The sequence below is a fragment of the Anas acuta genome, chromosome 2 (assembly GCF_963932015.1).
Source record: "Anas acuta chromosome 2, bAnaAcu1.1, whole genome shotgun sequence".
Taxonomy (NCBI): domain Eukaryota; kingdom Metazoa; phylum Chordata; class Aves; order Anseriformes; family Anatidae; genus Anas; species Anas acuta.
In genome coordinates, this window is record NC_088980.1 from 111235532 (window position 1) to 111249222 (window position 13691).

The 13691-nt window shown below is 35.6% G+C and overlaps 1 protein-coding gene across 4 annotated transcripts in view; it reads right to left on the reverse strand.

Moving 5' to 3' along the window:
• The window catches only part of SNTG1 (syntrophin gamma 1), a 343053-nt gene that overhangs the window by 23319 nt on the left and 306043 nt on the right, over positions 1-13691 (reverse strand). For all 4 annotated transcript variants that reach the window (XM_068671708.1, XM_068671707.1, XM_068671705.1 and 1 more), the window contains 2 exons: positions 12611-12763; positions 7824-7916 (listed from right to left, as the gene is read on the reverse strand). In XM_068671708.1, the coding sequence (XP_068527809.1) occupies positions 7824-7916; positions 12611-12763 (246 nt within the window). The remainder of the gene's footprint in view (positions 1-7823; positions 7917-12610; positions 12764-13691) is intronic.

The window sequence follows — 13691 nt, forward strand, 5'->3', positions numbered from 1 at the left end:
TATAGTAGATATTTTGTATGAAAAAAGAAAAAAAAAAGAAAAAAAGAAAAAAGAAAAAAATATATTTGTAATGTTGTTCATTGCTTACAGTGTATTCTCTTTTTTGATGAAGTGTGCAATGCATTTGAGAGAAAAGGGAAATAGGTACACTGAGCTTCGTTGTTATGCAACTTGTGGGCTATTATGGAGCCTTCTGTTACTTTGGTCTAGCATCATCAGCATCATCATATAACTTAGCAGCACTTTAATTTATTTTCATTCCTTCAAGGCATGATTTTTTTCTCTTCTGACAAATGTGCATTTCTGTCTGCCACTTTAATGAGCAGTAAATGTGGTGGAGTGCAGACAGCACTTTGCATAGGTAGGTACATTTTACTGTACACTCACATAAACACAAACTTTTTTTACAAGATATAATGTAAATATGCACAGTATGGAGAACAATTGTAATGAATATGTCAGTTTAAACAGAAATATATATCATATATATGTAATATATATAAAATATGTATATATATGTCTATGTATATACATCAGCATACATCTATGATTGGAGAGTAGCCAATTTTTGCGAGAAGCATGTCAAAAATAAGTTATTGAATGCCATCTGATTAAATACTTTTACACATTGTATCACCTTCAGAATAGTAGTTAGATGAACTGTTTTAAACAAGTCTTAGGCTTTTGGATCTATTGATCTATCTATGTCCACCCTTAATTGTTGAGGTAGCTACACTGGCTCAAAACCTTATTCATAGACACTTCTCATAGTCTATGTATATGTCCATACCTAACATAAACCATCACAAAGAATTTCATTTGGTGATTATAACATTGGGGTCTACACAGAATCATAGAACCATCGAACAGCTTTGGTTGGAAGGGACCTTAAAGATCATCTATTTCACACCCCTCCCATGGCCAGGGATTCCACCCACGAGATCAGGTGGGTCAAGACCCCATCCAACCTGGTGTTGAACAATTCCAGGTATGAGGCATCCACAGCTTCTCTAGGAAACCTGTTCCAGTGCCTCTCCACCCTCTGAGTGAAGAATTTCCTCCTAACATCTAGTCTAAATCTCCCTTCTTTTAATTTAAAACCATTCCCCCTTTTACTGTCATTGTCTGCCAGAGCAAAAAAATAAAAATAAAAAAAATATATATACATATGCTTTCCATCTTTTTTTAAGCCCCCTTTAAGTACTGAAAAGCCTCAATGAGGTCTCCCTGGAGCCTCCTCTTCTCCAAGCTGAAAATCCCCAGCTCTTTTTTCATCGGAAACATGCTCCAGCCTCTGTTGAAGCAGCCTAGTATGCAGTTGGCCTTCTGGGCTACAAGCACACACTGCTGGCTCATGTCAAGCTTGTCATCCATCAGAATCCACAAGTCCTTCTCAGCAGGGCTGCTCTAAATGAGTGCTTCTCCCAGTCCGTACTCCTGTCTGGGATTGCTCTGATCCATGTGCAGCACTTTTCACTCGCCTTGTTGAACCTCATTAGGTTCACATGGGCCTACTTCTCCAGCCTGTCCAGGTCCCTTTGGATGTTATCCCTGCCTTCTGTTGTATTGAATGCACCACCCAGCTTAGTGGCATTGGCAATCTTGCTGAGGGTGTACTCTATGCACCCTCACTGTTTATGTCATTGATAAAGACATTAAACAGTACTGGTCTCAGGACAGACCCCTGAGGGACACCACTCATCACCTGCTTCCACCTGGACATAAAGCCATGAGCTCTGGGTGCAGCCTTCAAGCCAATTCCTTATCCTTTGAATGGTCTACTCATCAAAACCATATCTCTCCAATTTGGAGATCACGATGTTATGTGGCACCAGGTAAAGGCTTCATGCCTTGCAGAAGTCCAGGTGGATGACATCGGTCAGTCTTCCTTTGTCAACTGATGAAGTTATTCCATCGCAGAAAGCCACCAGATTGGTCAGGCACGATTTGCCTTTGGTGAAGCCACGCTGGCTGTCTTGGATCACCTCGTTGCACTTGCCTTGACATTGCTTCCAGGAAGATCTTGATCTTCCTGGGCACAGAGGTAAGGCTCAGGTAAGGCTCACCAGTCTGTAGTTCCCTGGGTCCTGCTTTATACCCTTTCTAAAAATGGGAGTGATGTGTCTCTTTTTCCAGTCACCAGGGATTTCATCTGACTGTTGGGACTTTTCAAACATGATGGAGAGAGGCTTGGCATCTGCATCATCCAGTTTCATCAGGACCCTGGGTTTGCATGTCATCAGGCCCCCTGTTCATTTTAATCAGGTGGTCTCAAATTTGCCTTTCGCTTACAGTAGGAGACTGCTCCCCCAGCCTTCATCTACAGGTTCAGTCATGATAAATATATAACGATTATGTGCCATGATTTTGAATTACTTTAAAATACTGTTAAAGTCAAATATTAAGTACATACAAATTCTTGGGTGCCTCTGACCATTGTAATAGTTTCCAATGTACCAGGCTTCTTTTCTTCATCATCCATACTATGAAACAGAAGATACTTGGTGCAGAAGTCTCTGTGAGACAGCCTAACTCTGACACTCTTGAGGAGGAGTAACTGGATGCTAATTGAAACCAATAACTGCAATGACTGACAGAAAAGCTGGAAAAAGAAAAACATAAAGCATACCTCAAATACTGCTGTGGCATTTCTTTCTGATGATGAGTGCAGCTTAGTAAAGTTCTAAGACACAGAGCAAGGAATCTAAATGAGGATGTGCCAGCTCAGCCTCACCATATTTAAATCTAGAAAAAATATATATGTATAGGTCCACACACTTTGCAGATAGAATGAATTAAGAGTAACGGAAAATGGTGAAAATGTAGTCACAGAATCACAGAATGGCCAAGGTTGGAAGGGACCTCTGAAGATCATCTAGTCCAACCTCCCTTCTGAGCAGGATCTCCTAGAGTACATTGTGCAGAATGGCATCCAGGTAGGATTTGAATATCTGCAGAGAAGGAGACTCCACAACCTCTCTGATCAACGTGTTCCAGTGCTCTTTCACCCTCACAGTAAAGAAGTGTCCTCTTACACACAGCTGAAACCTCCTGTGCTTCAGTTTGTGCCCATTGCCTCTTGTCCTGTCACTGGGCACAACCGAAAAGAGACTGGCTCCATCCTCTTGACACCCTCCCCTCAGATATTTATACACATTGATGAAGTTTCTCCTCAGCCTTCTTTTTCCAGGCTAAACAGGCCCAGTTCTCTCAGCCTGTCCTCATACAACAAGTGCTCCAGTCCTCTAATCATCTTAGCAGCCCTCCTCTGAACTTGATCCAGTAGTTCCATGTAGCTCTTGTACTGAAAAGCTAGTTCATGATAATGATTCTGATTATATAATAAATGTTTCTATGATTTTATGATTCTAATTGTTGTAACTGGTAAGTCTGCCCTGGAGGTTTTCTCTTCATATTAGCCAGACTATTTTTTTCAATTATTCAGATGATTTTTTTCAGAGTATGGTAGATTAAGAATTTTTTAAACATCAATGCTAATTTTATCAATCTCATTTCTTCAAGCATAGTTATCTCAGCTGTCATTTAACAGCGGAAGTCTCATTTTAGAGGTAACTGGGTGATAGTTATTCTTGAGAATGCTAAGAAATGTCATACAGGTTTATAGAAAAGGTGCATCTATCCCTGTATCTTGTTCCTGAGAATGATCACAAACCAACATGTAGGGAAGACTAAAAGGAAGAAATGTCTATATAGTATCTCCTTCTAACTCACTCGCAACTTCCAAATATCTGCAGATCAGAAGATTTCATAAAACTAATGTTGCTTGTCCATTTGATGATAGTCTGATTTAATGATCTCTCCTCCAAGTACTTGTCCAAGACCTCTTCAACTTCATTAAAATATTTTGTAACTCTAGTAGTATTCTGCAAATAGTAAAAGCTAGACAGAAAGAGTTACCTGACATTGAACTCTAAAGTCTATAGAATATGGCTTAAAGTTCAGCCCTAACTCAAAGAGGAGAATTTGGTATGAGTAATGGGAAAACAATAGAGTGAACATGTAGCAAAAGAGTCATAACTGCTACTGGCAACCAATTTATTCAGAAGTTCTATTTATAGGTGTATTTTGGGAATGATTAAATCCATGACCTAACACGATTTCTGTACTACAGTGACTTATGAAAGATAATAGTTTGTACAGATTTTCTTTTTCCAAATACTAAGTGTAAAAAATCATACTATTTATAAGCAATTCGATATTTTTTTTTTCTTCTTTCATGACCAGTATGATATTTTAAGTAGCATTTTTGTCTTTAATCCTGAGTTTGTTAATTCAATTGAAAATTGCTAGGACATTCATACAGTCTTAATTTACAGATGGATATGTATGTATTCATAAGATATTGATCACACAGAATCACAGAATTTCTAGGTTGGAAGAGACTTCAAGATCATTGAGTCCAACCTCTGACCTAACACTAACAGTCCCCATTAAACCATATCCCCCATATCCCTAAGCTCTGCTAACAATTTAAATTTTATTCATGTTTTCCTTGTCCTACAAACCAGTTTCCACTTTTTTTTTTTTTTTCACTTCTTTATTTGCAAAGCAATTTTGAACTCCTGCTTCATATGAACTCCTTCATAGGTGGAGAAATACTATTTTTAGTTTATGTAACTAAACATTTCTAGTTTATATTTTAGTTTACACACATTTAGCAGTACTCTCAAACAACATTACCAGCCAAGACACAACCACAACCTACACCTGCCATCATGATAATGAAAATATGTAAACAAATTTTTGGCTCAGAAAATTGCACCCTTTATCTTTCCATAAAATGATGGAGAGTAAGTAATGGTTTTCTTATTTAGGTACTCATTAAATTGGATTAGCATGTGGCCTTTCTCTGGTATGTGTGCTAAATGATCATGCATTTTTAACACAGTGCCTTTATCATAAACTGTGCTCTCTGCTTGACTGTTTTTCTGTATCAAAGAAAAAACAAACCCTGAAACTGTCAAGATTCCCTGTGTACTGAGGCCTAAGCTTTACAAGTGTTAGTTTCTCCTTCCATGCAGGAAAGTAAAACCCACTTTTATAAGAAAAACTAGCAAGCAGTAAAGCAATTTTTATTTTATCAGTCTCAAATGCAAACAAGAAAAACAGAGAAAACATGGACAGCACTGGTGGCAAAGGTGGAAGGAAAACTAGGAGATAAGTGTAATTTTGAAAAATGGGATTTTTAAAAAATTATTTTTCAGTGGAAATCACTCCTGCTGCAACGTACAGCTCCTTTTCTTTGGATGAATTTGACAGATCAGCAGTAGTCCCCTGCTCCTCCCTTCAGTCTGTATGGAAGTGTTTAGTGGGCATTTATCCACTGCAATGGTAGAAGGTGAGAAGAAGTAGGACCAATACAGTCTGTCAATTGCAGATGATGCACTACTTTTTTTCTTGCCACAACAGTCCATTCACTACAATAAAAAATGTCTTTCCTCCTATTTGTGAAGTATTGCATCCTTGTCTCTTCTGTCCACATAATGCCTATGAAGTCCTTCCCATCCTGAAGGAAATTCCACCACACGTGTGCTACCCTTTCATGTCCAGGTTAAACATGTACTGCTTCAACTGTATTTAGATCTCAAAATCCCACTAAATATGGTTAGTGCTTGGCTTAAAATTACAGAACTTTTTGGATGCCGAGCTTGGATGCCACCCCAGAAGGATCATCTTCATTCTGTGGTTTCATGACTTTAAAGACAAGGGGAAGAGGAAACTGAGTAAAATTGACTCATATTTTTATAATGCATTAAGGTCCTTCCTCAAGTTTGAGAGACCTGGAAGATGGAAAATTCCTTCTTAGCTTTACTCTGGTCTTCAAGTCACCAAAGCTTAATTCCAGTTGTCTTGCGTTGTGGATCTTCTGATACTTTGTTGTGCACTGTGGTTTTAGTTTGAGAAGGGAAGAAAGTAGTGTTTCTACCAGGCAGGGTTGAAACACTACCTAGCTACCTAGTCAGACCTCTTCTGGCTTGAAGTGTAAGTTAAATTGCAATTTTCTGATGCATTTATTTTATCGTTGGAGTTCATCATGTATTTTTAATAATACCCATGTGAGCAGGTGGGGGAGCATGGGGTAGCAAGAAGAAGAGGGCAGAATAGCTGAGCATGGGGTAGCAAGAAGAAGAGGGCAGAATAGCTAAGTGCAAATCTGTTGTCAAAGCTAACGATTGCCTCACTGTTTCAGTAGTCAATTTTAATATTTGAAATACTGTTCTGTTTTTGGTTATCAAATAATAAATAAATAAATTAGTATTTGGCAAAGAGCAAAGGAGAATCTGTATTATAAGTAACATTGTTCAACAATGTCTCCAGAAATTTTGTATGACTGGAAAGAAGTAGAGACTTATTTAAGAAAGCAGCACAGTGAAGTTATATCCTTACTACAGCTTTTTTCTATATCTGGAAATCCACCATACATTTCCTGAGGACATACAGAAGGAGTACCACACCATTCAGCCATGTTTACATGTATAAAGGCAATTGTGTTTATACTTTTCAACTTTAAATTTGGTCTGCGTTTGTACTGTACATAATGTCTTCAAAAGTCTTACCAGAATCAGAGCTGTGCAAGAGCTTTAGAGGAGATGCAAATCAACTTCATACAAAAGCATTGCTATAGTATTACTGGAGAATTTTGGGGAAACCTATACAATCTTTTTTGAACTGTATTTTAGTTCTGTTGCACTGATCTTTTACGTAATTCCTCCCAAGTTGAAAGTCATGTATTCCACTGATGAATCATATAAGACTATTTGCTTGACAAAATATATATATATATATATACACAAGAATTTGAGTTTCAAATTCACCACACCTTGTGCGAACAGCAGATTGAAGTGGGAAGAATAAAATGCTGATCAGTGGACTAACATGTTCAGACTTAAGCTATACGATAGAAGCATGTACTGGAAAGACAAGGGCATTTTTAACAATTGTTAATGGGAACTGTCATCTATAGCATCTCCAACAAAAACAGGAACTGAAGAGAAGTGAAACTCAGAAAAAAATATTTCATGTTCTTCCATAACAGCAGTGTCTAGTAGTGTCTAGATTGCAGCAATAAAACTTGATTACATTTCAGTACTTTTTAGCAATTAGTGCAAATGCAAACAAACTTATGTCATCAGTGACTTTACTGAGTTTTGAACCTACATTAATTTAATGTAGAAATTGATGGCATATTAATTACTTGACATAGAAAATTGTTTCACCAATTGTAAAGAGCATTTTTAAGGCTGACAGGAAAAACATGAGATAGACAGACAGTGGTTGAATTGAATGGCTGTCCTTCTGTATCCTGCACAATGCTGGCAGAGGCAGTAGAAGTATAATTCAACACAAACATCTGTATGATTACATTTCTCTTTTTTATGGACAACTGAAGAAAAACGTCTAAAAATATGTATTGGGAATTGCTGTAATAACACACACATAATCATGCAACAGGAAAATTTTAAAGCTTATATATCACCTTGAATCCAAGAAGATTATTTCCTCTCAAAAAACAGGATGCAACAGTGGAAGAAATATCAAACTGAATCAGTCTGGGCTTTCATGTGAAATTAAAGAATGAAGACTTTGTCTCAAGTTGACATTGGCATTGACTTTTCAGTAACACACACATAACAGAATACAGCTTCTTACATAATTTAGAAGTCACCCCAAGTTTAAACTAAAGCACAAGAGTTGACATAAGATGATCCATTACAACACTAAAAAGATTTACTATTTATCCCAAAGTATATGAAATGAGGAGGAATTATATGAGCATAATGTAAAAAGTCTTAGACCAGTACCTTTGTGGCAGCATCAAAACAGACAAAACCCATGCTGAAGTCAATAGTAAGTCCCATAAGATGACTCTCCAAAACACAGGCATATGTCTTGCACTGTAAAAGGAAAATCAGAGAAGGCAGTTAACATGGAACATATTTCTTCAATTTCTTGCTAGGACCAGAATGTCTTTGTCTTTGTTTTAATGCGCATATATCTCAAAAATAATATTTGGGAAAAAAAAAAATGTGTGTAAAAAGGCAAATTTACTGCAGGTATATCTTAAATCAGAGGATTTATATCAGATTTCTAAGAAGTGTAAAAAGAGGCTTTGCTTTCATTTAGGAAAAAATAAATTGGAATCAGAATTACCTCAGCGGTTTACCAACAACAACTGCTAAAAGGAACGTTTCATTGTTCTTGAACTTTCATATTCACTTTGGAATCCAATAACTTCCTGTAATATTGCAATATTCATCTTTTTAGGAAAAAAGAAAAAGTATTTGTAAAATTTTGTATGCCGTGTTGTAATAAATTTCAGTGAAAAGGATAGTTTAAGACCATATTGACATAATCTTATGAAATGCTTTTTATACTGTCGCTAGTGGATCAATACATCCCAAAGGTTTCTATGAGAAATCTTAAAATCTTGAAATACTTTCTCATTAAATGATTTTTTAAAACATTTGCAACTACTTATTTCCATAACATTATGTTTCAATACATGTTGTGAGACATCTATGATATTTTCAGGATCGAAAGTATTTCTTTTCCTGAAGACTGACTTCAGGTACAAAATTTTAAGCTTGCATTGTTCACCATAAAAGAATGTGAAAATTTTAAAACATTTTCAATTTTTTAAGTAAGTTGTAAAATAAATTATTTGTATTTTATAAAAAGTTACCCTCTGGATAAAATGTAATTATAGTTATATTCTTTCAATCTTGCTCTAGACATCATATATATACCAATCGAGAACAAAGACTTTAATTGTTCTATGTAAAAAAAAATATAATAATAATAATATATATATATATATATTACTATTATTCTATATACTATTATCATGGATACAATGTGACTAACTACACTATCAGAATTAAAAAGGTATCCATTATTAATTTGGGTCTTTTGATGTCAAGTATAAACCAGAGGCCTTTACTTTGAGTGGGTATTTTGGATCCTGAGTGGTCTATGTCAGAACACGAGATCCTGAAATGTGCATTTACTGCACCTAAGAGCTGAAATAGACATTCCAGTGATCATAAAGAAGGATAATGGAAAAGTTCATAGCTATATGTCATCTTTGGTTATTTTCAAATTTACTTTTTCACTCTTGAATATAGATTTCTTTTTCTGGAACTGAACTATTTGCATGAATTGCTTTCACAGATAGAGTCTCAACTACACACAAACAGTTTTTGGATAATCTTTGTGCACACACCTTGGCACTCTAGAGTGAAAATTTCAAATTCAGTGATGTCTATTATTTAAGCTTAAGGACACTGCTAGCCATCAGTGGAACACAAGTGCAATGCTTAATTCAAGTCTATAGATTGATTATGATCTATTGCTCAGAAGTGAAAACAATCAATGGCATGTACTTTACAAGATGGTTTTGCACTGTTGCTGAGTAACAGCAAATCATATGTTATTATGTGATCCAACAAAGGTGATTTAAAGCTATAACCATCCCTCAGTAAATGAAAGGTTTCCTATTGCTGGTGGAAAAGGGACTGGTCTATTCTTTTCCAACACTGAAAGAACTTCATGTACTTCACTACGTGTATAATATCTGAATTTACACAGTACAGGGGTACACATCATAATTTTTAAGGCACAAAAAAATGAAGATTTTTTAAATTATAAAATCAATGGTTCAACTCTGTGGTATCACAGTCATATGGTATTTGCATTCAGAGTAGCAAATAAAAGTGGGCATGTTTTTTCTTGGAGCAGCTATACTATAAAACTGCTATGAAAATGTAAACTTTGATCCTAAATCAGTTTATCAGTTAAATATATACTTTGATCCTAAATCCTAGAAAACAAAATGATATTGCCTTTGGCAACATCTCAGAAGAAAAGACTGTTCATCAGTGTTTATCATGCAAAAATGTTCAATTCAGAAAAAAAAAAAAAAAAAAAAAAAAGAGTGGTTTTGTAGATTTACTTTGGCAATTTCCTACAAGATACATAACCCATACACATTTTTATTTGCAGACATTCAAGACATTTAGAATAGCCTTTACTTAGAATTGAAATTTTTCAAGGAGACAGTATCTCAGATTTAAAATATGTATCACCATCACCTGGCCTCCCATCTCAACAGCAGAAGTCTAACCTACAACGTACTTTGCAGCTCCACACTGAGATGGCATGGCTATCTCTGGAAGAGCATGGCTTAAGCGTAGCTCTGTGCCCGGGTGAGAAGCCTCGCTGGGAAGATAACATTTATGAGAAGCAAGACATATCTGCCTGGGCTCAATGCAGCTCTGAAAAAGTTACGCACTTCCCAGACTGCAGGTTCTTTCTGCAAGGCAGTGCACAGCTTGTTGAGAACTATCATCTACTTCAGCACAATATCAGTATTGTTGGGAAGAAACTGCATTGTAAGGCACAGATTACCAGTGAAGTAGCTGATTCTGTGAAGAAATTCTTCCTAGGAGACTTGATTATTAAGTTTATATAATTTCATTCACAAAAGTTCATGAAAAGTTCATATATATTTAGCATACATTTTAAAACTTTAAGAATGACTGCTAAAAAAAATTATTGTGAAAGTTTGGCTTTGATTTCTGGTTTCTCTCATACCACTCCTTAAATAAATAAATAAACAAACTAACAGCAGGGGAAAAACAAACAAAAACAAACAACAACAACAACAAAAAACCACCTCACAACTTTTCAAAACTGAAGCATCTCCTTCCCAAAAGAATATATTTCAGCATTCATTTATTGTTCACACAGTACAGAACCTTAAATTGAGTTTATGAATAATTCAGCAGGTCAAAGGCTGAAGGAGACAACCCAAAGTATTATGTTCTTTATACTCTACTCCCTCAATAACACCTAGTTTAACTTCCGGAAAGAATTATAAATTGTAAGAATTATAAATTGTACCCCACGTGGAGCAGGGGCAAAGAGTGACCGAGAAGGAGTAGTGGAGAGTGTCAGGGACTGACCACAGCCCCGGTTCCCTGTTCTCCTGCACTGCTTGGAGAGAGAAGGTAGGATAGGGTGGATGAGGGGAAGGTGGTTTAGTTTGTTTTCTGTTTTTCACTTCTCTAGCTTGATAGTAATAGCTAATACATTTCTCTATTCTCCCCATGCTGAGTCTGTTTTGCCTGTGATGATAATTGTTGAGTGATCTCCATGTTCTTATCATAACATTTGAGCCCTCTTCATTCTATTTTCTCCCCCTTTTCCTTTGAGGAGGGGCAGTGTGCGAATGGTTGTGGTGGAGTTCAGCTGCCAGATGGGTAAAACCACCACGCTCTCCTGTAATATATTTATTTCCTAAAAAGAAAAGACCTGTCTGTCTAATTTTTGTTTAAGATATAGGCCTGGCAGAAGCTATAAATGAGGTTTAGATAGAATTGCTTACATAGTTATGATGACACATCTTTAGAAATATATCAGAATAGGGCACCAATTAACCTCAACAGAGGTTAATGTCAATTTATACTAGTTGAGAAATACTGCTATTATTTGTATGATTATGGCATAACGTGCAACACATTTGAATAATTTTGAATGGCAGTTTTAACCTGCAGTTATATTCTCCAAATTGTATCATTGCATAGTAAGATAAACCTGCACAAAGCTGGATTATCATTCATATGAAATGCAAATATTCATATGAATGACTGCATAAAACAGAATTTTAGTAAAATAACTGTTGTCTAAATAACAATATTAATAACAATAATAATAAAACAACAATAATAATAACAAATAATAATAATAATAACAAATATGTCATGCTTGTGTTCACAGGAGGATGCAGAAAATGAGTTAATGGAAATTGAATATTAGCCAATATTTGCACAGGGTAATACATTAATATGATTTTTGTAGTAGTGTGTACAGAAGAACTCATGGCAACCTCAACTAAAATTGTTCCATCAATAGGTATTATTTATGATTTGAACATTAAAATAACCATTAGGATTAGGTGAATTATAATTGTGTGGGTTTTTTTCCTCCTATTGTAAATCAAAATACTTTTTTTCTTTTTTTCCACATGAGAAAGAATGGTTATCTGTAAATATAACCAGTCTGATATTCAGTAAGAAATCCATTAGTAATCTCTACCGGAATGTCATCCAACTCTGCTCTGTCAACTGACAATTGAGTAGATACCCAAAAAATGAGAAAAATGTGGAAAAAGAATAAAGATCAGAGGTGCATCTTACACCAATTAGCACTCTCAGTGTACTCTCACTCCTGCTTATTGCAAGGACAATTTGATTCATGCAAGGTGTTGTTACATTGTCCAATAACACATGAAGTAGCATATAAGACAGTAAGAGTATCTAAATAGCTTTTTTTTCTTTCTTTCCTTGATCTATACATTGTTCATATTCTTTTGTCCATGAACTTTAGTTAAACAGCTGTATGTCATCTAGCCATAACTCAGAGTTGGTCTCTTCTGAACTTTAGATTGCAAGGTGCTTGGGAACATTAAAAGGAGGTACAAAATTACATACATAAAATAATAATAATTTGAGAGATCCAGGAGGCCAGAGAATTTCTTAAATTACATGTTAATGTACCAAAAGGTAATCATTATGGCAGTTGTTCTCACCTGTATTCTTTCAACTTCTAAAAAAGTTGCAGTCTGGAAGGCTTTTTCCCATAGAGTTAGGTCAGACTCTAATTCCACAGAAAAGTAAAGATCTTCTCCAGATTCAGACTGGACACCAAAACAATGTTTCCGACGATCCAGTAGATCACTGTCCTGATGAAAACCTGAAGTTATATAATCTGGCATACATCAACTATTTTTTATTGCAAACATCCATGCTCCAAACCTAGCATGTCTAAATGACATTTTTAATGTTGCCACACTGTAATAACTAATGAGGGATGAGGAACTGAAAATAAGTTTTGGACTAAACATTGACACCTCAAAGAATTTTAAACAGGACCCCAATATTCAGGGTGGTACAGAAAAACAGCATATCTGGCATATTTTTCAATATCTTAAAAAATCACTTGTTATCAGCTATATGCCTTTAAATTAGATAAATTATAGAAAAAGGCAACTACTTTCTATTCACACGAGAATACAAAGATCAGCTTCTCTGACCTATTTGACTCTCCCATGCTAGTCTGAAAGGATTTATTTAAGCATTTGATAAGTCCATCTATTTTGCCTATGGAGACTAGATAAATCAAATCCATACTTCTGATGCTTACAAAATCCACTGTGAAATTTGACTATGGCTACATATTACCATTAGAGACAATATTGGAAGCCAGTGGTTAGGTTTCTGGCTTTGGAAGTGGAGAAGGAATTTACTTTTGGCATTACTTTCAACATAACAACATACAGAAAATGTCAGATTGCAGAAATATATAGCATTTAATGATTGCTAGCATTTGTAATTGGCACTATATCAAAAAATAACAAAGTTAGTCAGGAAATCCATCACTTAAATGTTATTCAATTATTATTTTTTTCTTTTCCTGAAAAAGTAGAGGATGCTTTATGCTAAAATTCTGGCATGTAATTCATCCTTGTGAAAAATGCACTTGCAGAAGCAGTTTTAATTAATGTTGTCCATACTACAGTAAAGCAGCTGTCACAAACCACAGGCTCACCAGCTGTCCTTGCAAACAGTTCTGGAAATTTGGATATATGTAGCTTGGGTGCAACTTCTACA